The 25,680-nt window shown below is 43.9% G+C and overlaps 3 protein-coding genes across 7 annotated transcripts in view; 1 reads left to right on the top strand and 2 right to left on the bottom strand.

Annotated features, from left to right (window-relative positions):
• Positions 1-187, bottom strand: part of LOC127008243 (uncharacterized) — a 91,925-nt gene extending 91,738 nt beyond the window's left edge. Inside the window, exon 1 of the mRNA XM_050879987.1 lies at positions 58-187. The gene's annotated coding sequence lies outside the window, so the exon portion shown is untranslated. The remainder of the gene's footprint in view (positions 1-57) is intronic.
• A 6,973-nt stretch (positions 188-7,160) lies between these two features.
• On the top strand, positions 7,161-23,253 carry LOC127008236 (uncharacterized). 3 transcript variants are annotated; one of them, XM_050879973.1, is made up of 6 exons: positions 7,161-7,255; positions 8,554-9,445; positions 13,480-13,642; positions 15,110-15,268; positions 15,773-15,975; positions 18,073-23,253. In XM_050879973.1, the coding sequence occupies exons 2-6, from the start codon at positions 9,233-9,235 to the stop codon at positions 22,432-22,434; spliced, it is 5,100 nt and encodes a 1,699-aa protein (XP_050735930.1). In that variant the 5' UTR covers positions 7,161-7,255; positions 8,554-9,232; the 3' UTR covers positions 22,435-23,253. The 3 variants fall into 3 exon arrangements, with proteins under 3 accessions (XP_050735930.1, XP_050735931.1, XP_050735928.1); XM_050879974.1 differs by having other exon boundaries at positions 7,216-7,234; XM_050879971.1 differs by having other exon boundaries at positions 7,219-7,266.
• The window catches only part of LOC127008238 (uncharacterized), a 27,912-nt gene continuing 24,976 nt past the window's right edge, over positions 22,745-25,680 (bottom strand). For all 3 annotated transcript variants that reach the window (XM_050879979.1, XM_050879978.1, XM_050879980.1), the window contains 3 exons: positions 25,480-25,643; positions 23,732-23,913; positions 22,745-22,984 (listed from right to left, as the gene is read on the bottom strand). In XM_050879979.1, the coding sequence (XP_050735936.1) occupies positions 22,918-22,984; positions 23,732-23,913; positions 25,480-25,643 (413 nt within the window). In that variant the 3' untranslated portion in view covers positions 22,745-22,917. The remainder of the gene's footprint in view (positions 22,985-23,731; positions 23,914-25,479; positions 25,644-25,680) is intronic.

Here is a 25,680-nt window from a genome sequence, read left to right as displayed (position 1 = left end):
CCACGTGGCCCTCCCAAGCCCCCAGGTGAGACACGGGGGCACACCTGAGGCCCTTACCTGGAGGAAACGAGGTGGAGGAGAGGAGAGGCGGAAGCGCAGCTGTGTATGTGATGGTGACTCGACGGGAAGTGAAAGGGCCTGGGAAGAGAAGTGGAGGAGGGCGAGGATGGAGTCTGCGCTGGCTCTCTCTCTCGCTCTCGTTCTCGTTCTCTCTCTCTCTCCAAGGCTTGAGTATAATCAGCTAAGACTTTTAATTCAATTCGTTATCGATCTTGTTCTCTCTCTCTCTCTCTCTCTCTCTCTCTCTCTCTCTATCTCTCTCTCTCTCTATCTATCTACCTACACACACACACACACACACACACACACACACACACACACACACACACACCATTCTTCATTAGCTTCCCCTTCAGTGTCGTTTTCATCATCCCGTTTTCTTTGAGATTCTAATGAAGATCACACATTCATCTTTTTTTTCTTCTTTTTATCTTATCTTTTTCCGGCCCGCTCCCTTTGTCATCTGGAGTTTGTTTTCTTCATCATCGTCATCATCATCATCATCATCATTATCATTGTTTTGTTGTTATTTGTTTGTTTAGTATTACGTGTATAGTCTACCATTATTTTATCCGTTCTTTAATTGTAATGTATTTTTCTGTTATTTATATTATTTGCATCACGAAGAGTTATACAATGTTGTTAAAAACCTTTCTTCTTCTACTTCTTATTCTTATTTCTTCTTTGTCATGTTCTTTTTCTTCTTCTTCTCCGTGTTCCTCTTCTTCTTTTTCTTCTTTTTCTTCCTCGTCTTCCATGTCTCTTTCTTCTTCTCCTTCTTATTCTTATTCTATTTATTTTTTTTCTTCTTTATCATATTCTTTTTCTTCTTCTTCTCCGTGTTCCTCTTCTTCTTTTTCTTCTTTTTCTTCCTCGTCTTCCATGTCTCTTTCTTCTTCTCCTTGTTCTTATTCTATTTATTCTTTTTTCTTCTTTGTCATGTTCTTTTTCTTCTTCGTCTCCTTATTACTTCTTCTTCTCCGTGTTCCTCTTCTTCTTTTTCTTCTTTTTCTTCCTCGTCTTCCATGTCTCTTTCTTCTTGTCCTTCTTATTCTTATTCTATTTATTCTTTTTTCTTCTTTGTCATGTTCTTTTTCTTCTTCATCTCCTTATTACTTATTCTTCTCCGTGTTCCTCTTCTTTTTCTTCTTTTTCTTCTTCGTCTCCTATGTCTAATTCTTCTCCATATTCTTCTTCTTTTTCTTTTCTGCTTCATATTATTTCTATCTTCTCCTTCATCTTATTATTATTACTGTTATTATTAGCATCATTAACATATTCTAAGAAGTTGTATACATTAGCCATTTCTTTACATTTATTATCAACAGCAAAATACAAAAAAAAATGCGTTCGTGGGTCGTTCAAAAATAGGGGAAGGGAGAGGAGGAGGATACAGAGCCTTACCTTAAGATGAAGACAACAGGTTGCCACTGTGACGAAAAGACAACAAACAAACAAACAAGAAAACAAAAAGAAACAAAGAACAAACAGCGCACGAGACTCTTTAAAGCAAAAAACAAACATAAAAGTAAGAGAGAAACGTAAACAAAATCCGACACAAAGAAATGAGTGTAACAAGCGAAACAAAGGAGCAGGCGTAATGGAAGTAAAGGGAGGAGAGGACAAAGGGAGGGAAGACGAAATTAAAAGAGAGGAATTGAACAAGCGTGACTGACAATTAGAGGAAGAGACGAGAAAAAAAGGAGTATAGAGGAACAGAACAGACAAGAAATAGGAGAATAGAGGAATAGAACAGACAAGAAATAGGAGAATAGAGGAATAGAACAGACAAGAAATAGGAGCATAGAGGAATAGAACAGACAAGAAATAGGAGCATAGAGGAATAGAACAGACAAGAAATAGGAGAATAGAGGAATAGAACAGACAAGAAATGGGAAAATAGGAGAATATAATAAACAAGAAAAAGAAGCATAGAGGAATACAACAGACAGGAATTAGGAGCACAGAGGAATAGAACAGACCATAGAGGAATAGAACAGACAAGAAATAGGAATATAGAGGAATAGAACAGACAAGAAATGGGAAAATAGAAGAATATAATAGCCAAGAAATAGAAGCATAGAGGAATAGAACAGACAAGAAATAGAAATAGCAGGAGGAGAAGAGAGACAAAGAAATATAGAGGAATATAAAGCATAGAGGAATATAACAGACGAGAAATGGGAAAATTGAAGAATAAAATAAACAAGAAATAGAAGCATAGAAGAATATAACAGACAAGAAATGGGAAAACTGAAGAATAAAATAAACAAGAAATAGAAGCATAGAAGAATATAACAGACGAGAAATGGGAAAATAGAAGAATAGAACAGACAAGAAACAGGAGCATAGAGGAATAGAAGAGAGAGGTAGGAACATAAAGGAATAGGAGAGAGGAGTAGGAGCATAAAGGAATAGGACAAACAAGAAATAGGAAAACAGAGGAATATGACAGACAGGTACAAGAAACAGACGGGAAATAGGAACAGAGGAAGAGGACTAACAGGTAGGATTAGAACGGACAAGAAAATCCCTGAGTCACTAGATCATCCTCGTCCCTGAAACTGATAAAACGTCATAACCTTCTGCCGCTAAGGAGAGAAAATAGAAACAAAGGGAAGCAGAACAAGGAAGAGGAACAAAGAGAAGCGTAAGATAAGTACGTAAGAGAAACAAAGGAAACTGATAATGAAGAGAACAGACGAGTAAAAGGAAGAGGAACAAAGAGGAACAGGCGAGTAAGAGGAACATAAGAGATAAGGAAGAGGAAAACAAGGAGCAGAACAGAAGAAATAAGGAAGAGAAGGATAAAGGAAGAGAACAGACAAATAGGAGGAACATAAAAGAAACTAACAGACGAGAGAAACATAAAAAAGCAAAACAGACAAATAAAATGAACACAACAGATAAGGAAGAGGAATAAAAAGAAACAGAACAGACAATTAAGAAGATAAAGAAACATAATAGACAAATAAAAATAATAAGTAACACGGAAAAAAAACAGGAAACAAAACGAAAACATGTCCCAAGAAAACGGAGAAAAGGAAGTGAGGAAAAAAACACCAACGGGAAAAAAATAAGATAACAAAGAGGAAAAAAATTACTAGAGACACAAATAAGAGGTTAATAGGAGGAAAAACATGATAACCAAAAAAAAAAAAGAAAGATATTGAGAAAAAGAAGAAAACGTAGAGGGAAAAAAAACACCAACGGGAAGGAAAAAAAAAAGATAACAAAGAGGAAAAAAACAATTACTAGATACACGATTAAGTGGATAATAGAAGGAAAAACACGATAACCAAAAAAAAAAGAAAAATACTGAAGAAAAACGTTACAGGCAAAGACGGATAAAGGAAATAATAACCTCACGCAAGAATAAGTAAGAGAAAGGAGAAGAAGGATGAGGAGAAAGGAATTGAAGAAAACATAACAAGAAAAGAATGAGAAGAAAGGAATTGAATAAAACATAACAAGAAAAGAATGAGGAGAAAGGAATTGAAGAAAACATAACAAGAAAAGAATGAGAAGAAAGGAATTGAAGAAAACATAACAAGAAAAGAATGAGAAGAAAGGAATTGAATAAAACATAACAAGAAAAGAATGAGAAGAAACGAATTGAATAAAACATAACAAGAAAAGAATGAAAAGAAACGAATTGAATAAAACATAACAAGAAAAGAATGAAAAGAAACGAATTGAATAAAACATAACAAGAAAAGAATGAGAAGAAAGGAATTGAAGAAAACATAACAAGAAAAGAATGAGAAGAAACGAATTGAAGAAAACATAACAAGAAAAGAATGAGAAGAAACGAATTGAAGAAAACATAACAAGAAAAGAATGAGAAGAAACGAATTGAAGAAAACATAACAAGAAAAGAATGAAAAGAAACGAATTGAAGAAAACATAACAAGAAAAGAATGAAAAGAAACGAATTGAAGAAAACATAACAAGAAAAGAATGAAAAGAAACGAATTGAATAAAACATAACAAGAAAAGAATGAAAAGAAACGAATTGAATAAAACATAACAAGAAAAGAATGAGAAGAAACGAATTGAATAAAACATAACAAGAAAAGAATGAGAAGAAACGAATTGAATAAAACATAACAAGAAAAGAATAAGAAGAAAGAAATTGAATAAAACATAACAAGAAAAGAATGAGAAGAAAGGAATTGAAGAAAACATAACAAGAAAAGAATGAGAAGAAAGGAATTGAATAAAACATAACAAGAAAAGAATGAGAAGAAACGAATTGAATAAAACATAACAAGAAAAGAATGAAAAGAAACGAATTGAATAAAACATAACAAGAAAAGAATGAAAAGAAACGAATTGAATAAAACATAACAAGAAAAGAATAAGAAGAAACGAATTGAATAAAACATAACAAGAAAAGAATGAAAAGAAAGGAATTGAAGAAAACATAACAAGAAAAGAATGAAAAGAAAGGAATTGAATAAAACATAACAAGAAAAGAATGAGAAGAAAGGAATTGAATAAAACATAACAAGAAAAGAATGAAAAGAAAGGAATTGAAGAAAACATAACAAGAAAAGAATGAGGAGAAAGGAATTGAATAAAACATAACAAGAAAAGAATGAGAAGAAAGAAATTGAATAAAACATAACAAGAAAAGAATGAGAAGAAACGAATTGAATAAAACATAACAAGAAAAGAATGAAAAGAAACGAATTGAATAAAACATAACAAGAAAAGAATGAGAAGAAACGAATTGAAGAAAACATAACAAGAAAAGAATGAAAAGAAACGAATTGAATAAAACATAACAAGAAAAGAATGAGAAGAAACGAATTGAATAAAACATAACAAGAAAAGAATGAAAAGAAACGAATTGAATAAAACATAACAAGAAAAGAATGAAAAGAAACGAATTGAAGAAAACATAACAAGAAAAGAATGAGGAGAAAGAAATTGAATAAAACATAACAAGAAAAGAATGAGAAGAAACGAATTGAATAAAACATAACAAGAAAAGAATGAGAAGAAACGAATTGAAGAAAACATAACAAGAAAAGAATGAAAAGAAACGAATTGAATAAAACATAACAAGAAAAGAATGAAAAGAAAGGAATTGAAGAAAACATAACAAGAAAAGAATGAGGAGAAAGGAATTGAAGAAAACATAACAAGAAAAGAATGAGAAGAAAGGAATTGAAGAAAACATAACAAGAAAAGAGTGAGAAGAAAGGGATTGAAGAAAACATAACAAGAAAAGAATGAGAAGAAAGGAATTGAAGAAAACATAACAATTAAAGAATGAAAAGAAAGAAACTAAAACAAAACAAACAATAGTAAAGCAAAAATATAAATCAATGCGAATGAGAGAAAGAGAAAACCGAGTGAATAAAAGGAATTGGAGAAGAAATAAAGCAAAGAATAAATAAATACAAAGCAGAGAAAGAGAAAATTGAGTGAATGGAAGAAATAGAATAGAAAATAAAGGGAAAAATAAAGAAACACGAGTGAGAGAAAGAGAAAAACCGAGTGAATGGAAGGAATGGAACAAGAAATAAAGCAAAAAAATAAAGAAACACGAACGAGAAAAAAGATAAAACTGAGTGAATGAAAGAAAGAAAATAAGAAATAAAGATAAAATAAAGAAACACGAAGGAGAGAAAGAGAAAACCGAATAAATGAAAGAAAGAAGATAAGAAATAAAGCAAAAAAATAAAGAAACACGAAGGAGAGAAAGAGAAAACCGAGTGAATGAAAAGAACGAAATAAGAAATAAAGCAAAAAATAAAGAAACACGAAGGAGAGAAAGAAAAAACCGAACGAATGAAAGAAATAAAATAAGAAATAAAGCAAAAAATAAAGAAACACGAACGAGAGAAAGAGAAAACCGAATGAATGAAAGAAAGAAAATAAGAAATAATGCAAAAAATAAAGAAACACGAAGGAGAGAAAGAGAAAACCGAATAAATGAAAGAAAGAAGATAAGAAATAAAGCAAAAAATAAAGAAACACGAAGGAGAGAAAGAGAAAACCGAACGAATGAAAGAAAGAAAATAAGAAATAATGCAAAAAATAAAGAAACACGAAGGAGAGAAAGAGAAAACCGAACGAATGAAAGAAAGAAAATAAGAAGTAAAGCAAAAAATAAAGAAACACGAACGAGAGAAAGAGAAAACCGAACGAATGAAAGAAAGAAAATAAGAAATAAAGATAAAATAAAGAAACACGAAGGAGAGAAAGAGAAAACCGAATGAATGAAAGAAAGAAAATAAGAAATAAAGCAAAAAAATAAAGAAACACGAAGGAGAGAAAGAGAAAACCGAGTGAATGAAAGAAAGAAGATAAGAAATAAAGCAAAAAAATAAAGAAACACGAACGAGAGAAAGAGAAAACCGAGTGAATGAAAGAAAGAAAATAAGAAATAAAGCAAAAAAATAAAGAAACACGAACGAGAGAAAGAGAAAACCGAGTGAATAAAAAGAACGAAATAAGAAATAAAGCAAAAAATAAAGAAACACGAACGAGAGAAAGAAAAAAGCGATTGAATGAAGGGAATGGAAGAAGAAACAACATAAAGAGGGAAAAGGAAGAAGTCATAAAAGTAAAAACCAATGGCAGATAACCCGACGAAGGGGAAGACAATAAAAAAAGGAAATTGCGAAAAAGATGGAAAACAACTACAAACCGACTATGAGAGAGAGAGAGAGAGAGAACGTAGAAATGAGAATGACAGCCCGAGAATCTGATCTGGTGGACGAAAGATTCTCTCTCTCTCTCTCTCGCTCTCGCTCTTTCTCTCTGGCGCATGCGGGATGACACTGTATGTATGTTTGTCCGTCTGTATGTGTGTGTGTGTGTGTGTGTGTGTGTGTGTGTGTGTGTGTGTGTGTGTTCGTCGGTTTGTAGGTTTTCCGGCGTACGTTGCTGAGTTATCTTTTGTCCTCATCCTCCTGGACTTACACAGAGCCGAAAATCCCCTTCAAACCGCGTCCTTTCTTTGCCCTTAGAGCCAAGAGCTGCCCCCAATGCCCAGTGCCCTAAGAGGATGACGCATGGTGGTGTGTGACTAAGGGTGCCTCTCTCTCTCTTTCTCTCTTTCTCTCTTTCTCTCTCTATCTCTCTATCTGTTTCCTTTCTCCTGTTTTCAGTTTTAGTTGTAACTCGTTCATCTGAGAGTGTGCGTGTGTGTGTGTGTGTACGTGTGTGGAGTCCGTGCGTACGTTTTGGGTCTGGCTACAGCTCTCTTTGTGTGTGTGTACGTGTGTGTGAGTGTTTGTGTGTGTGTGTGTGTGTGTTTGTGACTGTTTGCTTGTCTTTCTGTGTGAGTTAGCGTGTGTGTTATCTGTTTGTGTACGTGTGTGAGTGGTGTGTGTGTGTGTGTGTGTGTGTGTGTGTGTGTGTGTGTGTGTGTGTGTGTGTGTGTGCGAGGAGGACAGGTGGTCAGATTTCAGTGACAAGACAGTGATTTATCGGCGTGTTTGTCGTGATTGAGTTTTGTTTTGGGTGTGTATTTTTTTTTTTTTTTGTGTGTGTGTGTGTGTGTGGTGTTTGGATATCGAGTGTTTTCTTTTTATTTTGGGAGTTGTTTTGAAGTGTTGTGTTGTGTTGTGTGTTGCTTGTTTGGTGTGTAGCTGCTGGTGTTTATCTCGTGTTTTTTTTATTATCGAACTGTTTTGAAGTTTTGTTTTATCATGTTTTAATTTACGGTTCTTTTGTCGTTTCTTTGTGTGTGTGTTGAGCTGTTTTATATTCCTGTTTCAATGCAGTGTTGTTGTTGCTTTATATCAATCGTATAGTGAAGGGATTTTATAGTGTAGGGAGTGTAAAGTGAAGTGATTGTTTAGTGAAGTGATTGTATAGTGAAATTACTGTATTGTGAAGTGAAATGACTGGTTAATGAATTGTCTGTATGGTGAAGGGATTGTATAGTGAAGTGAAATGACTGTATATTGAAGGGTTTGTACGGCGAAGGAGTTGTATAGTGAAGTGATTGTATAATGAAGTGAAATGACTGTATATTGAAGGGACTGTACGGTGAAGAAATTGTATAGTGAAGTGATTGTATAATGAAGTGAAATGACTATATTGAAGTGATTGTACGGTGAAGGAATTGTATAATGAAGTGATTTTATAATGAAGTGAAACGAATATATTGAAGTGATTGTACGGTGAAGGAATTGTATAGTGAAGTGATTGTATAATGAAGTGAAATGACTATATTGAAGGGATTGTACGGTGAAGGAATTGTATAGTGAAGTGATTTTATAATGAAGTGAAATGACTATATTGAAGGAATTGTATAGTGAAGTCATTGTATAGTGAAGTGATTTTATAATGAAGTGAAATGACTATATTGAAGGAATTGTATAGTGAAGTCATTGTATGTGGTGTATAGTGAAGTGTGCGTATTGTGAATTTATTTCGGTTGCATCTTTAACGTTCTGCTGTGACTAACTACATACAGCAAACCTCCATAATCACATCATAATTACTACTATTCTGATACGTTTCTAGTACATCTATATTAAGAACGTCTGATACTATTGCCTGAACTATGATTACTATTGAAGAACTATGGTGAACTAGACTTGTCATTGTATCTCTACCAACCAGTGATATTGTTGTTGTTTAATACTACCAATACCAACACCACCACCATCACCACCAACAACAACAACAACAACAACAACGACAGCAACAGCAACAACAAAGCCAACCGACCTCTACCACATCAAAGGAGTGTTAAGCAACATTACTGAGAAACGGATTGGTCATTTGTCTCAGTGTTTAAATAGAGTGTGTGTAATCAAGACCGACACTACCACCGCCACTACGCTACCGCTCCTACTACCACTATTACTACTACCACTACTACTACTACTACTACTACTACTACTACAACTGAGATCACCACTACCATTACTTAACTGTCCTACCCACTTGCATCGTACATATTTAAGCCATTATCATCATCACCACCACCACTACCACCACAACCACAACCACCACAACCACCACCACCACCTTTACTACTACTACTACTACTACTACTACTACGATCACCGCTTACACCACTTAGCTGTCCTCCCCACTTGCATCGTACAAATCATCACCACCACCACCATCACCACCATCACCACCACCACCACCACCACCACCACCATCACCACCACCACCTGCACTTGTATTTAAAATGAAGACCGGAAGTTTACACCTGCTGCTAATGATTATGGTGACCGGAAGTACCACCACCATCACCACCACCACCACCACCGTCACCACCGCCCCGATAAAATGGAGGGGCATTCCGGAGTTCGACCTCCCCACCACCCCCCTCCCACCATGCCACGGGGGGAGAGAGGAGAAAGGGGGGGCGGCCTGTATCCTCTCTTCGCCCCGTCCTATGGTAAGTTACTTTGATTTTTTTTTTTTTATTATTATTATAGTTGCTGCAGTAGTAGTAGTGGTAGTAGTAGTAGTAGTAGCAGTAGTAGTGGTAGTAGTAGTAGTAGTAGTAGTCTGCTCTTGTGTCTTTTCAGTTCCATTCATCTATTATTTTTCTATTTGTATCAGTAGTAGTAGTAGTAGTAGTAGTAGTAGTAGTAGTAGTAGTAGTTATTGTTGTTTTTCGTCCTATCGCTTCAGTATTAAATTCCATCTCTATAAAGCTACTAATGAAAAAAGTTTGTGTGTGTGTGTGTGTGTGTGTGTGTGTGTGTGTGTGTGTGTGTGTGTGTGTGTGTGTGTGATGACGGCAGATTCAAGGAGAGAGCTGTTAAAGGGTTCTAGGAAGGCTGAGTGAGTAAGGAGTAATGAACCAGAGGAAGGAGAGGAAAGATTTAGGGTTCTCAAAAGTCGGATGTGGTGACCTTAGACTTCTCAGGATGGTGCAATATGATGGGCAAGGAGGTGTGGTGTTGTATGGTGCGGTGTGATGTGGTCTAAAAGGGGCAAGCTATGAAGGGAAAAGTGTGTAGTGTGGTGTAATGTTATAGTGTGGAGGGTACAGTGTGATGGGCAAGGTATGGTGTTATATGATGAGGTGTTCTGAGGTGTGAGAATGGTGATACGCAAGGAAAAATGTAGTGTGATATAGGAAATGGGACAGTGTGATGGGTACAGTGTGATGATCAAGGTATGGTGTTCTATGGGGCAGGAGTATTGAGACGTATAGGGAATAGTGCAATTTAGTGTAGATGTGATATAGTGCAAAGGGGAAAGTTTAGTGTGGAAATGTGTACTGTGGTGTAGGAAGAACATAGTGTATAGGGAAGGCGTGGTATTGCCCATAGTGTAATCTGACGGGGGTGTAGGATGGTATGGCATGGTATAATATGGTGTAGGAATGGTATAGCCCGGTATTATAAGACTCTTCCTTTCCCACATCAGGTATTTCTAAAGGTCAAAGAGGGGGTCAGTCGGGATTTAATGAGTGTTTCTTCAGGTTCACGGTACGGAGAAAGGTTCAAACTACCACCAGGGTCATAAAACCACTCCTGGAAATCCCCACAACTCCTACGAAAGCCTTGTCAAATAGGTGTTTCTAGGTTCACAGTACAGAGGAGGGGTCACACTACCACCAGGGTCATAAAACTACCCCTGGAAATGCCCACAACTCCTACGAAAGCCTTGTCAAATAGGTGTTTCTAGGTTCACAGTACAGAGGAGGGGTCACACTACCACCAGGGTCATAAAACTACCCCTGGAAATGCCCACAACTCCTACGAAAGCCTTGTCAAATATGTGTTCTTGGGCGGCGAACTGGCTTGTAATACGACCCCATATAGTGTCTAAGGAAGGTGAGGTATTGTGTATGGTGTCAAGTGATGTGGGTTTAGTGTGGTTTAGCGTGATGTGACGTGGTATAGGAATGCGTATAGTGTTTGGGGAAGGTGTGGTATTGTGTATAGTGTAATCTGATTTAGGTATAGGATGATGTGACGGGATGTGGTGTAGTGTAGGTAATGTGGTATGGTGTGGGTTGGTATGGGAGTGGTATGGTGACTATTGTATGGTGTGACATGGTAAGGCAGTCATTCCACACACACACGTCCCATTCTCATGATCTTAAACACACACACAAAAAAAAAATAATAATAATAATAAAATAAAAAAATAAAATAAAATAAAATAAAAATAAATAAAGTACCAATAAAACTCATTCCACCAAACAAAACCGCCGCTTCAAAAACTAAATCTAAATAAAAAAAATAAAGTACCAATAAAACTCATTCCACCAAACAAAACCGCCCCTTCAAAAACTAAACCTAAATAAAAAAATTAAAAAAACATCAAATAACTAAAAATAAACTTAAAAATCACCTACCCAAAATAAACCACAACAAAGATAAACAGAACAAAAAAAAAAAGAACAAGGGACTCCATCAGGTCTTTCCCAAGTCATTACCTGTAGCCACGAAAACACCTTAGCGAGACAGGTGTTGAGAGTGCGCAGGTAAAGGCCGTTGTCACCTGAGAGAGGGAGGAGGAGGAGGAGGAGCAGGAGGAGGAGGAGGAGGAGGAGGAGGAGGAGGAGGAGGAGGAGAGGGGGAAAGAAGAAAGCAAGGTTAGAGAGATATGACGTCAGGTTTTCCTTCCCCCCCCACACTCCTCCTCCTCCTCCTCCTCCTCCTCCTCCTTTCTTCTCGGCTTCTCTTCTTCCAGCGTCACATTCCTAACCTTATCTTGTGCAGCGTAAAAAGGGCTTTGTTTACCTTAATAAGACTTGGTTGTAGTAGTAGTTAGTAGTAGTTAGTAGGAGTAGTGGTAGTAGAAGTAGTGGTAATAGTAATGGTAGTGGTAGTGGTAGTGGGAGGAGAAGAAGGAAGAGGAGGAGGAGGAAGAAGAAGATGAGGAGGAGGAGGAGGAATTTTCACATTATGACAAAGGTATTTCTCGCTAACTGACTCCTTTCATCTTATTATAATTTTCTTTTTTCTTTTTTTGATGTCTTAGAGAGAGAGAGAGAGAGAGAGAGAGAGAGAGAGAGAGAGAGAGGTGGAAAAAAAAGCTACATCACACAAAGAATCTAAAGTGAAGCGCTTCGGACTCTCATCTGAAGCCTCGAACGTCCGCGTGAACCAGCGAGCCAACTTGTAATGGAACAAACGGAACTTATAATGAAGGGAGCGAGCGAGCACACACACACACACACACACACACACACACACGTAAAAAAAAGCTGCCATGTTTGTTTCTTTCTGTGTGTGTGTGTGTGTGTGTGTGTGTGTGTGTGTGTGTGTGTGTAGCCAGAGGATAATTGAAGTGCAGGTCAAGAGAGAGTAATGTTTTTGTGCTCTCTCTCTCTCAGTATTTACTTTTATTTTTGTCTTCATTATATTCTCTTTTTTAGTTTTTACCTCTTTTTCTTCTTCCTTTTCTTCTTATTCTTCTTCCTGCCTTCTTCTAATTCTTCTACTACTACTACTACTACTACTACTACTACTACTACTACTACGACTACTTTTTCTATTTCTATCACACTTCTTTTTCATTTTCTTCTTCTCGCCTTTTTCTGGCCCCGGTCTTCTTCATTTTCATTTTTTCTTCCTCTGCTTCGCCTCGGGGCAGCGTCTAGTCACTTGGGAGATGGAGGCAGGAGGTAGCCATTCTCTCCTCCTCCTCCTCCTCCTCCATCTCCTCCTCCTCCTCCTCCTCTTCTCTTATTTCTCCCCTTAGTCTTCTTGTTTTTGTTTTTTGTTTTCTTTTATTTTCCTTTCATTTTCTTATTCTTGTCCCGAGCGATATTTTTTGTTTATTCTTTTTCCGTTGTTAATTAAATTTTTGTGCTCGATTTTTTATGAAGGTATTTTTTTTATTTACCTCTTATTAACACACACACACACACACACACACACACACACACACACACACACACACACACATCGATCCACGCCAGTCTTGTTATTATAAGCTTCCCCGTTCTTTCCAACCCGACCTTTCTGCGACCTTGACCTTCTGACCTTTTTTCGTGCCCTTGAAGCAACGTTGGTCTCCTCTCGGACTCTGTGACTGTGATTTCGGGTGACCTTTTTTTATTTTGAACTTTTTTTTAACCTTCATATTTTTGTTTTGAGCTTTTTTTGGTTTTAGTTTTCATCTTGACCCTTTTTCTGACCTTTTTTTCTAATTTCGACCTTTTTTGTATTTTTGAACATTTTTACCGTTTTTTAGATTGAACTTTATTTTTTGTGTGTGAATAACATTTTTGCCTTTATTTTCTTATTGAACTTTTTTTATATACTGAACTTTTTATTTTTATTTTCATCTAATTTCTTACCGTGATTTTTTTACCCTCTTTGACCTTTGACCTATTTTTATTTTCATTTTTTCATTGAATTTATATGACCTTTCTTTTATTTTCTAACCTCTTTATACCTTATTTTATATCCTGACCCTTCTTGTTCTTAAGTTAGTTTTTCATCCTGACCTCCCCCGCAGGACTGGAGGTCAGCACACAGCTTCTGCCGAGGTCAAGGTGGCTTCCTGATTGGCCAGGACGAGATGACCAACCCCGCTGTGACGAAGTTGACCCCCGGCGGTGTGACTTGGACTGCGCTGGGTCCACACAAGGGTCATCTGCAGTGGCTGACCCGACGACCTGGTGCGTGAGGAGGGAGAGGGGTAGAGGGAAGAATGGGAAAGGGGTAAATGGGAGTCGAGGAAGGGAAGGGGAAGAAGACAGAAGGGGGTAAATGGGAGGGGATGGAGGAAGAAGGAAGAAGAGGGAAAGGGGTAATGGGGAGAGCAAAAGTGGGAAGGGGTACATAGAAGAAAGGGAAGGGGAGTTTGAGGTGAAGGGAGGAGGGGAGTGGGAATCATGAGTAGTAGAAGGAAGAGGAATAAATGTGGATGACAGGAATATGGAGGGGAAAAAAGGAAACAGAGGGAAAGAAAAGAGGAAGAAGAGGGGAAAGAAAAGGGAACAGAAAATGGAGAAAAGAGGGGAAAGAAAAGGGGAAAAAAAGAGGGTAAATGGAGAAACTGAATGGTGTTATATCGTGCTTTTACTAATACCAATACTAACACTAACACTAACACTAATACCAATACTTACACTAATACTAATACTTACACTAATACTAATACCAATACTAACACTAACACTAATACCAATACTTACACTAATACTAATACCAATACTAACACTAACACTAATACCAATACTTACACTAATACTAATACCAATACTAACACTAACACTAATACCAATACTTACACTAATACTAATGCCAATACTAACGCTAACACTAATACAAATACTTACACTAATACTAATACCAATACTAACACTAACATTAATACCAATACTTACACTAATACTAATGCCAATACTAACGCTAACACTAATACAAATACTTACACTAATACTAATTAAAATACTAATACCAATGCTAACACTAACACTAATACCAATACTTACACTAATACTAATTCTAATACTAATACCAATACTAACACTAATACCAATACTTACACTAATACTAATTCTAATACTAATACCAATACTAACACTAATACCAATACTAATTCTAATACTAATACCAATACTAACATTAATACCAATACTTACACTAATACTAATTCTGATACTAATACTGATACCAATACTAACACTAATACTAATACCAATACTTACACTAATACTAATTCTAATACTAATACTGATACCAATACTAACACTAATACTAATACCAATACTTACACTAATACTAATTCTAATACTAATACCAATACTAACACTAATACCAATACTTACACTAATACTAATTCTAATACTAATACCAATACTAACACTAATACCAATACTTACACTAATACTAATTCTAATACTAATACTGATACCAATACTAACACTAATACTAATACCAATACTTACATTAATACTAATTCTAATACTAATACTGATACCAATACTAACACTAATACCAATACTTACACTAATACTAATTCTAATACTAATACCAATACTAACTCTGACACTAATACCAATACTAACACTAATACCAGTACTAATTCTAACCACACCAATAACAACTACTGATATTTTTTTCTCTCCCTCTCTCTTCAGCTCTTGGACAGTTTCTTCGGTGGGTTGGAGGGAAGAAGGGAAAAGGAACAGACTGTGCCTCCCTCCACCACCCTTCCCTCCTCTTCCAGCCCCTCCCTTGCTCCTCCCTCCTCCCCTTCCTCTGCCTCCTTCATTCACCTGGCCTGGAGCATCACTCAGGTAAGATAGACGTGTGTGTGTGTGTGTGTGTGTGTGTAGAAAACGTACATACTTATTTTTACTTATTTTCTTCTTGTTTTGTTGTTTTATCCATTTTCTGTTCATATTATTATTTATTTCTGTCTGTTTTGTGTCCTTCGAATTATTATTATCCTTTCTCTCTCTCTCTCTCTCTCTCTCTCTCTCTCTCTCTCTCTCTCTCTTATCTATCTATCTATCTATCTATCTATTTATACATTTATTTATCTACTCACATACATGCAGACTTTTTTTTTCTTGTTATTTCATTCTTTTTTATATATATTTTGATTTGTTTGTGTTTATCTTGTATATTTGAAGCTGTTCTTTTCTTATTCCTCTATCCATTTGTCTATCTACCTTCCTATCTATATCTATCTATTAATTTATCTTTTTTTTTTTACAACAAGGGAAGCAGCTCAAAGGCACACACAAAAAAGGAAACAATAATAAAAAAAAAAGCCCTACTTATCTATTCTATTACAGATGGCGATTTTGAACTAAGAGTGGAGGTGGAAATGGACGATGACGGAGAAGAGGAGGAAGAGAAACGGGTGGTGAGGGTGGAGGAGAAGGCGGAGGGGTGGATCAGCGTGAGGGAGGAGGACTTCCATCTCCTCGCCCTCACCTGCGCCGCCCACCTGCACTCACCTACCGCCTCCGCCCAGCCACAGGTGTTCTGGAGCAAGGTGAGCGAGAGAGAGAGAGAGAGAGAGAGAGAGAGAGAGAGAGAGAGAGAGAGAGAGAGAGAGAGAGAGAGAGAGAGAGAGAGAGAGAGAGAGAGAGAGAGAGAGAGAGAGAGAGACTAATAAGAAAGAATGAATGAATGAAATTAAAACGATAGGTAGATTTTGTTTGAATGAATGAGAGATAAATAAAGAAAGAAAAAGAAAGAAAAGAAGCAAGAAGAAAGAAAGAAAGAAAGAAAGAAAGAAAGAAAGAAAGAAAGAAAGAAAGAAAGAAAGGAAATTAAAATGATATACTGATTGACTGATTGAGAGAGAGAGAGAGAGAGAGAGAGAGAGAGAGAGAGAGAGAGAGAGAGAGAGAGAGAGAGAGAGAGAGATAAACTAGAAGCGAAAAGGAGACGAAAAAGAATATTCAACCTTTTATTCACTTTCTTTTTCACTATAAGATGCGACAGCCTAAAAAAAACTGCCACCCTTCACTATTCACTCCTTGCAACATCCTCACAATCTCTAAACATCCTTATACACTACCTCCAAAAAAGTCCTGTCAACCATCCTATCTCATGTCGGTATCCCATCATATCTAGCTCCAAAAGTCCTACCAGCTTCCTATCTCATGTGTTTTTATCCTAGTATCCTAAAATCAGTGTCTCCCAGCATCCTCGAGTCCTTCAGAGCATACCAATACTAACACTAACACTAATACCAATACACTAATACTAATTCTGATACTAATACTAATACCAATACTAACACTAATACCAATACACTAATACAAACTCTGATACTAATACTAATACTAATACCAATACTAACACTAATACCAATACACTAATACTAACTCTGATACTAATACTAATACCAATACTAACACTAACACTAATACCAATACACTAATACTAATTCTAATACTAAAACTAATACGACATCCGCTTCAAAAAATCCTGTCAACCTCCTATCTCATGTTCTACTCCTGGTATCCTAAAATCGGCTTCATCTCCCAGAATCCCCGAGTCCAGAGCATCCTTTTATACAGCGTCCACACACTCGACAGGTCATTTGCCTCGCCGTCCCCCTCTCGCGTGACACTCGCATCCCGTCAGGCGCTCGGAAGCTGAAACCAAATCTCTTGTCACAGTGTTTTATGTCCTTCATCCCTCTGTCACTTCGGTCGGCAAGGGAGGGGAAGGGACGGGAAGAGAAGGGAAGGGAGGGGAAGGGTTGGGAAGGGGAAGGAATGGAAGGGATAGGATGGGATGGGATGGGGAGGGAATGGCAGGGGAGACAAGGGATAGGATGGGATGGGAAGGGAAGGGCAGGGATAGGATGGGATGGGAAAGGAAGGGAAGGGATAGGATGGGATGGAAAGGAAAGGAAAGGGATGGGATGGAGAGAAAAAGGATGGGAAGGGCAGGGAAGGGAAAGGTAGGGAAGGGCAGGGAAAGGAAGAGAAGGAAGGGAAGGCATGGGAAGAGTAGGGAAGGAAAGGGAACTCTAGGGAAGGGAAGGAAAGGGAAGGAAAGAGAAGGGGATAGGTGGAGAGTGGGGTAGAGGGCAAGGAAGGAAGGGAGAGGGAGGAAGGGATTGTGTAAGAAACGAGAGAAATGAAAATGTGGCTAGAACTGAAAAAGAGAAAAGGAGGGAAGGAGAGATTGTGATGGGGAGGAGAGGATTAAAGAAATGTAACTTGACCGAGCGAGATAAGAGGAGAGATTATTAGGAACGAGAGGGAAGGGAAAGTAGAAGGAAAAAAAGGGAAGAAGAGGTTATGTAGGAAACGAGAAGGAAGGGAAAGTCGAGCGAAGAGAAGGGAAGAGGAGAGAGAAGGTTAAGTAGTGCGAAGAGAAGGGAAAAAAGGGTTGTGTAGGAAACGAGAGGGATCGAAAAACTGGTGCCGAAGAAGTGAGACGAAGAGGGACGTGAAGGATGTGTGGTTGCTATAGGGAAGGAATAAATGGATGAACGGCGAGTCATGGAGGGTGAGTGGTGGAGCCCTCACGCCAACACTCACGCTAACACGCTCACACTAACACTACACACTCATTCACTCACTCAACGCCCACCCACTGACTCCCTCCTTCTCCCCCCCTCCCCCAGGACGGCGTGTACCTCCCCATTCACGCCGCCACCCTCCTCCCCGCCGCCGTGCACGACGCCACCAAGTCCCGCGTGGCAGCCAACGCGTCGCTGCCGCTGCTCCAGGGCACGTACTGGTGCGAGGCGTGGCGGCCCGGCTCTCCCGCCCCTTTCGTCAGCAACAAAATCCTCGTCACGGTGCAGGGACGCGAGGTGCTGCTCCTGCACCTCCACGCCCGCCACCAGTCCCCGCCCCTCACTGCGCGCAGCCTGGAGGCGAGGCTGCGGGATGCGTTTGCTTCACTGCACGGCTTTGACGACTTCCCCATCGACGTGGCGTCTCTTCAGGAGAACGAGGCGGAATCAGAGGGTCTCGTCAGCGCCAGGGCTCAGGTTCACCTCCCCGCTGCCAGCGTGGCCTTCACCACCCTCCTGGACATGCTGCGGGAGGGCCGGGGCGTAGAGAGGCTGCTGGAGGGGGCGGGCTTCCTGGCCTCCTCGGCGGCGGCGCTGCCCACGCGCTGCAGGAACACCACCGCCGTGATGCCAGGCGGAAACACCGTCTTGTGGCCCTTCACGGCAGCGGGCCGCGTGCAGCCGCGCCACCACCGCTGCGAGGCGGCTGCCGGCGGGCTGCTGACGGGCCTCTGCCGCTGGAACTACACACACGGTGCCACTGTGCTCTTCGACGCCAGCCGATGTCAGCGTTTCGATTTTTGTCCTCAGGGCTACACAGGCCTCGCTGATAGCTTTTGCGTCTCTCTGACGCCCGCCGACACGTGGGACGACGGTGTTGAGGCGGCGCACGGCAGCGTCAGCAGCATGAGTCTGCTGGATAAGGCACGGCTGCACGAGACCGGGAGGCTGAAGGCACCGTCACTGTACGATGAGGCGCGGCGGTGGCTGGCGGGGCAGCAGGGCGCCAGCGTGCTGTGGCTCCCCGCCAGGAGAATCGCGCCCTTTGGTCCTCTCGGCTTCGTGGGCCCCGTCGCGTCTGACTTCCCCATCGCCCTCCACGACGGCACACGCAGCTTTAACGTGTCGTGGGCAGCGGGGCAGCCAGCCGCGGCCCACGACTGTCTGGCGCTGGACACCGAGAACTCCCAGTTGCTGACTCTGCCGTGTGACGCCGCTCTGCCCTTCCTCTCCGTCCTCGACGTGCGCGGGCTTCTGGCTGTACCGAGCCAAGCCTGGCTGAACGAAGCGCCGAACCTGCTCACCACGAACCAGCTGTGTCCGGAGGGGAATTACACCGGGTACCCTGGCGGCGAGGACGCCTGCTTCAGGGTGTTCAGGAACGAGACAAGATTCAGCTGGCAAGACGCGGCGACAATGTGTGCGGGGCTGGACGCCCACCTGCCGGACCCCAGCCGCGGCTTCCTGGACTGGCCGCTGCGGCAGCTCCTGTACAGCCACGACATCCCTTCCGTGTGGATCACAGTCCCGCGGCCGCGCGTGCTGCGAGAGAAGGCGGCGCGGCGCAGCACCTTCCTCAACTGGCGAGCCGACGCCAACGTCTCGTTGCCCCACGCGGCCCTCACGCCCCAGGGCTGGATGCGCGAGGACGGTGAAGCCGCCAAGACCCACGTCATGTGTCAGTGGCACGTCCAGCCGCCCAATGTGACCCTGCACGTGTTCGAGGATGCAGGGACGGTCCGCGTCGAGGTTCGTCCTCGCGACGCCCCGACGACGGGTCGCGTGCACTGCTATGTGAACGGCCGCGAGGTGACGGTATTTGGCCAAGGTGGTGTCTTGGAGGTGGACAGTGTCACGCAGGGCTACTACGAATGCCGGGTGTGGACGGGGTCACCGCTACACCTGGCCACGTCCAACACTTTGCTACACACACGCCGCGCCACGCACACCTTCTCTGTAACGTTGTCCACTCAGAGGCAGTACACGCCGGCCCAGGACGACGCCACCTTCAGCTCCGCCGTCCTGACCGCCTGGCACCCCTGCGTGGGGACCTTCGTGGAGGGCGTCAGACGAGGCCTCGGCGACTCCCCCGGCCTGAAGGTCATGACAGACAACCTCTACTTCACCCCCGACACACAAGCGGACGCCCTCCTCATCAATTTCCACGTCGAGATCGATATGAGAGAAGCATTCGACATCCTGCTGGAGAGCGAGGCCGCCGAGCGCGTTACCGCAGCGCAGGGGCAGCTGTCCGCCACGCCGTGTCGCGCCGTGAGCATCAGGAGCAGCTTGGGTTGCCCCAGGGAAGAGGAGCCTGGCCGGGGCATCAACGAGACGACCCTCACGTGGCCGGCGACGCGCGGGGCAGTGGCAGTGCTGCCCGCCGAGCTGTGCGTTACCGAGGAGGGCGAGCCCGTCACCCGCAAGTGTTTGGGGGACTTCACCCGTGGCTACCACTGGGGCGACAGGTCTGGGGGATGCACCGACGAGCCACGCAATGTAACGCGGCAGTTATGGGAGATGAACCAGAACAGTTCCCCCTCCGACCTGCCCTCCCTCGCCGCCCTCACAGCCGACGGACTCAATCTCACCGCGGCCGACGTGCACTTCGTGGCGCAGAAGATGCAGTCCATCTCTCGCGAGGCTCCGGTGGCGTTGCCGGACTTGGAGTTTCTCGTGGAGACGCTCAACAACGTGATGGAGGCTAAAGAGGGCGTGTTCGGGGAGGTGCAGCGCGTCCTCAACACGTCCAGCATCCTCATGGACGCCTTCGAGAACATCACCCTCAGAGTTCAGCTGCCCCGCGCCGACGAGCCGGTGCGCGGTGACAGGCGGCTGGTGTCGGTGGAGCGCGTGGACGCCACTCCAAACTCATCCATCGTCGGCTACCGGACTTGGAGGAAGCACGAAGACCAGGACGAGGACGAGGGCGAAGAGGGCCTTCAAGAGGAGGAGGAAGAGTTGGTGAGGAAGGAAAGCAGGGTCGACTGGCGACGCAGCCAAGTGACGCTCATCTTGCCAAACGACCTGACGCGACGCGTGGCGGCCCAGGAGGGCATTGCGGCGGGACGAGGCGCGGCGGGCGGGAGGGTGCAGCTCACGTTTGCTGTGTTCCGTAACCCGAAGCTGTTCCAGGACGACACAACCTTCCCCAATCACACGGTGGACGGACACATCGTCCAGGCCTCGTACGGCGGCCACAGCGTCGCGCACCTCCGGCATCCCGTCATGATCTACTTCAAAATCGGCCGTGAAGGGAACGGATCCAAGTGTGTCTTCTGGGACTTCCAGGAGAATGGCGGCCGCGGCGGCTGGTCGACGGAGGGCTGCTGGAGCGGCGATCGGCACGGCGAGCACCAGCTGTGTCTGTGCAACCACCTCACGTCCTTCGCGCGCCTCGTCACCTTCGACGGGGTGGGCGCGACGGGCGTGCACGCGGTGATCCTCGACACCATCAGCATCATCGGCTGCGCGCTTTCTATCTTCAGCCTCCTGCTGGTGCTGTTCACCTTCCTCCTGTTCCAGAAGTGGCGGCGGCGCCTCAGCAACAAGATCCTGGCCAGCCTCGCCACCGCCATCCTGTGCAGCCTCGTCGTCTTCCTGGCGGGCATCCAGCAGACGCTCATCCCGGAGCTGTGCCGCGCCGTGGCCGTCGCCCTCCACTACTTCATCCTCGCCTCGTTCGGCTGGATGCTGGTGGAGGCCGTGCACCAATACCTCAAGTTCGTCAAGGTGGTCGGCACGTACATCCCGAGGTTCATGTGGAAGGCGTCTGTGTGTGCGTGGGGGGCGCCGCTGCTGCCCATCATTGTCGTGCTGGTGTACGACAGCACGCTCTACGACAGTGACCAGGGCTCCGAGGACAAGATCTGCTGGATGTCGAGCACAACCTTTAAGTTCGCCTTCCTGCCGCCGCTTGCCGCCATCATGGCCACCAACCTCGTGCTTTTCGTGCTCATCGTCCACAGCGCCACGTGTGGCCGCGTGCGCATCACCAGCACGCTGTCGGAGCGGCAGCTGCGCCTGACTCAGCTGCGCATGGCCGTCAGCGTGTTCTTCCTGCTGGGCTTCACGTGGGTGTTCGGGCTGCTGGCCTTCTGGCGCCCCAGCCTCGTGTTCTCGTACTTGTTCTGCATCAGCAACACCCTGCAGGGCTTCTTCATCTTCATCTTCCACGTGTTCAGGGAGCGGGACGCGCGCAGACTGTGGCGGGATTTCCTGTCGGTCATCAGCCGGGACTACTTTACCTCGGAGCCGCGCAGCCTGTCGATCCAAACGCCGCGGTACTCTGGCCAGCCGTCCCGCGCCCTGGACAGCAACAGCGTCAGCTACAACCAGCACGGCGACGGCGAGGTGAGCCTCAACCCGCAGGGTCCGGGCTGGGACCCCGCCCGTGGCAGCGTGCGCTCAGCCCGCACGGCGTCCACCATCATCCACTCCCGCTCCTCCACGCCCCCCGCGCTCTGACGGGACAGCGACCCTCACATCACCTCACTGTCATGTTGATGCATCTCTCCTCATGACGGGGCCAAGCCGTGTATGCGTGCACACTCAGGCACGGCTGCACACCCACCCCCTATGTATACCCGTCGCTGTGTGTGGGTATTCATGTATATATGTATGTTTGTGTGAATAACAATGTATATAGGTCCTGCACGTCGCCGCCAGTGTACAGTCGTCAGCGTATATGAAGGTGTAAAAGGATCCTGATTTTGAACTGAAAAGAAAAGCGTCGGCAATGCTCATTGTACATTTATTATTTCCCTTTTGATGATTATGTTCACTAAATCCAAGAACGTGTGTGTGTGTGTGTGTGTGTGTGTGTGTGTGTGTGTGTGTGTGTGTGTGTTTATAAATAGTCCTGCGGCTCCCCTCCCCTTACCGTAACTTTCCCTTCTCCCCTTCACACCCTTCCTCCCCTCCCCTCCTCCCCCGCCCCCCTCCAGCAGGTCAGCCGTTGTGGGTCGCTTTGCAGTTTTCGGCCAAAACCCAAATTTCGTTCTGCCTTCCGTGGTACCTGAAAAGCAATGTGTTATTATTATTATCACTTAGTAGAACAAGTAGCAGCAGTAGTAGTAGCAGTAGTAATAGTAGTAGTAGTAGTAGTAATAGTAGTAGTAGTAGTAGTAGTAGTAGTAGTAGTAGTAGTAGTAGTAGTAGTAGTAGTAGTGTTAATCTCATCAGTTCCACGCATATCATTTACAGTTCCTGGGTTGTTACTGTTTCATTGTTACTCATCTGTTATCAGTTCTACGTATAATATAACCTACAGTTCCTGGATCTTCACTGTGTTCCTCTCATTGACCCTCTGTTACCACCTCCACACCTGACGTCACCTGGCCAAGACTACTCCCACGCCCTCTTATCAATTCTACGCATCCTATAACATACAGTTCCCGGATCTTCACTGTGTTCCTCTCGTTATCCCTCTGTTACCACCTCCACACACCTGACGTCACCTGCCCACGATCACCTCCACCCCTTCCCTCACCTGACAATCGTTAAAGTCTTCACCTGTTATTACTTGCTTTGCTTTGTACCTTAACCTGTAATTCTTCATATTATTTTCTTCCTCTCATCATCCACCTGACACACCCTCCACACCATCCCTTTACCTCAGCAAACCCCCAGCCAGCCAGCCCTCCCTCACCTGACAATGTTACCACTTCCACGCATCACATAACCTACAATCCCGGGTTACCGCGTTCCTCTCATGATCCACCTGACACCACCTCCACACCTGACGTCACCTGCCCTCCCTCACCTGACAATGAAGTCGTAGATAACCACGTAATGCTCGTCGTCTCTGTAGCACGCGCCGAACTCCGACAGGCGGTGCTTCAGGTCGGCGAGCTCCTGACGGACACGAGCGGGGTCCAGCAGGTACCCGCCAACCGTATAGGCGTACACGATGACGTCATTCATAGCGGTGATGTGGACGTTGGGCTGGGGGGAGAGGGAATCAGGGGAGGAGAAGGAAAGGGGGGAGTACGGGGAGGGAGAATGTCTGGGGATGGGTAGGAGGAGAAAGGGGAGAGGAAGAAGGAAGAAGAGGTGGGGATTTTTAGGAAGAGGAGGGAGGAAGAGGAGGGTAGGAGGAGGTGAGGAGGAAGGGAAGGATTTGGGTTAAAAGGAAAGGAAGGGAAAGAGGGGAAGGAAGGATGGAGAGAGAGAGAGAGAGAGAGAGAGAGAGAGAGAGAGAGAGAGAGAGAGAGAGAGAGAGAGAGAGAGAGAGAGAGAGAGAGAGAGAGAGAGAGAGAGAATTAACCCTTCCCGTCACTTTCCTTCCACTTCTCCCTCTTCCTCTTCTTCACCTCCTCCACCTCTTCATTTCTTTTGTTCCACTCTTCTGCCTCCTCCTCCTCCTCTTCTCTCTCTCTCTCTCTCTCTCTCTCTCTCTCTAACCCTCCTCCTCCTCCTCCTCCTCCTCCTTCTCTTCATCGTCCTGAATCGTGCCTCCTCTGAACGTATTAAAAGCTTCAGTGATAACACAGCTGTTTTATCTTTTTTTTTTCTCTCTCTCTCTCTCTCTCTCTCTCTCTCTCTCTCTCTCTCTCTCTCTCTCTCTCTCTCTCTCTCTCTCTCTCTCTCTCTCTCTCTCTCTCTCTCTCTCTCTCTCTCTTTTAAATAGCTTCCATTCATCTCTCCCTTTAATCCTCCTCCACTTTTCTTTTCCCTCCCTTTCCTCAACCCGAGCTTCCTTCCTCCTCCCTTCTCTCTCTCTCTCTCTCTCCCCTCACACCCTTCCTCCACATCTCAGTTTCCACCTCCTTTATCTACTTTTTCTTCTCTCGCATATTCTCTCTTCCCTTCCCCTCCTCCTCCTCTTTCTCATACGCCAATACAACTTTTCCTTTTCCTTCCTTTGTCTCCCTTTTTTCACCCTCCATCCTTCTTCTCTCTCCCTCTTCCCATCTTCCTTCTTCCACCCACCATCTTCTCTCTCTTTCTTCCCATCTTCCTTCTTCCACACACTCAGTCTTTCCTCTTCCTTTATTTCTCCTTCCTTTCTCTCCCTTTATTCACCCACCTACGTCCTCTGTTCTTTCCCCTCCTTTCCTCTCCCTCTACCCTTTACCCAACTGCACTCGCTCTCCTTTTTCCTCCTTTCCTCTCCTTCTCCCTTTTTATCACAGTCCCTCTTCTTTCCTCTCCCTTAAACTCCCTTCCTCTTCTCTCTTCCTCCTTCCACCCTCATTTCTCCTTTCCTCTCCTCCCTTTTTTCTCACACAGTTCCTCTTCTTTTCTCTCCCTCAAAGTCCCTTCCTCTTCCCTCTTCCTCCTTCCACCCTCACTCCTCTTTTCCTCTCCTCTCCCTCACACTCAGACACACTTTCCCTTTCCCCTCCTTTCCCTCACACTCAGACACACTCTCCCTTTCCCCTCCTTTCCCTCACACTCAGACACACTTTCCCCTTTCCTCTCCTTAGTTAACACCCACACCCATCACCCCTTCCTCCCCATCCTCCTCCCTCCCCTTCCTTCCCCTCCCCTCTCACCCCCCTCACCCACCGCGGAGTAGCCAGTGAGGGGCGGGTTGGAGTGCAGGCGACGAGGCAGATACAAGGACATAGTGAGGTTCTGTGGGCACTCGGGGCGCGGCGCTGACGAGGTTCTGACATGCACGAGGGCGATGGGACGAGTGGCCTCCAGCACCTCCATGTGGGAGTTGATGCCTGGGGGAGTAGGAGGGGGGAGAGAGTGAGTGGAAGG

This window comes from Eriocheir sinensis, chromosome 37 (genome assembly GCF_024679095.1).
Source record: "Eriocheir sinensis breed Jianghai 21 chromosome 37, ASM2467909v1, whole genome shotgun sequence".
Classification (NCBI taxonomy): Eukaryota; Metazoa; Arthropoda; class Malacostraca; order Decapoda; family Varunidae; genus Eriocheir; species Eriocheir sinensis.
This window is presented reverse-complemented; position numbering and strand designations above follow the sequence as displayed.

Excerpts from the sequence above, each read along its gene's own strand:
- LOC127008236 (XM_050879973.1), top strand. The coding sequence starts at position 9,233 with ATGAAGACCGGAAGTTTACACCTGCTGCTAATGATTATGGTGACCGGA. Across the intron at positions 15,269-15,772 it reads TGGCCTGGAGCATCACTCAG|ATGGCGATTTTGAACTAAGA; the intron begins GTAAGATAGACG and ends ATTCTATTACAG. Across the intron at positions 15,976-18,072 it reads CACAGGTGTTCTGGAGCAAG|GACGGCGTGTACCTCCCCAT; the intron begins GTGAGCGAGAGA and ends CCCCTCCCCCAG.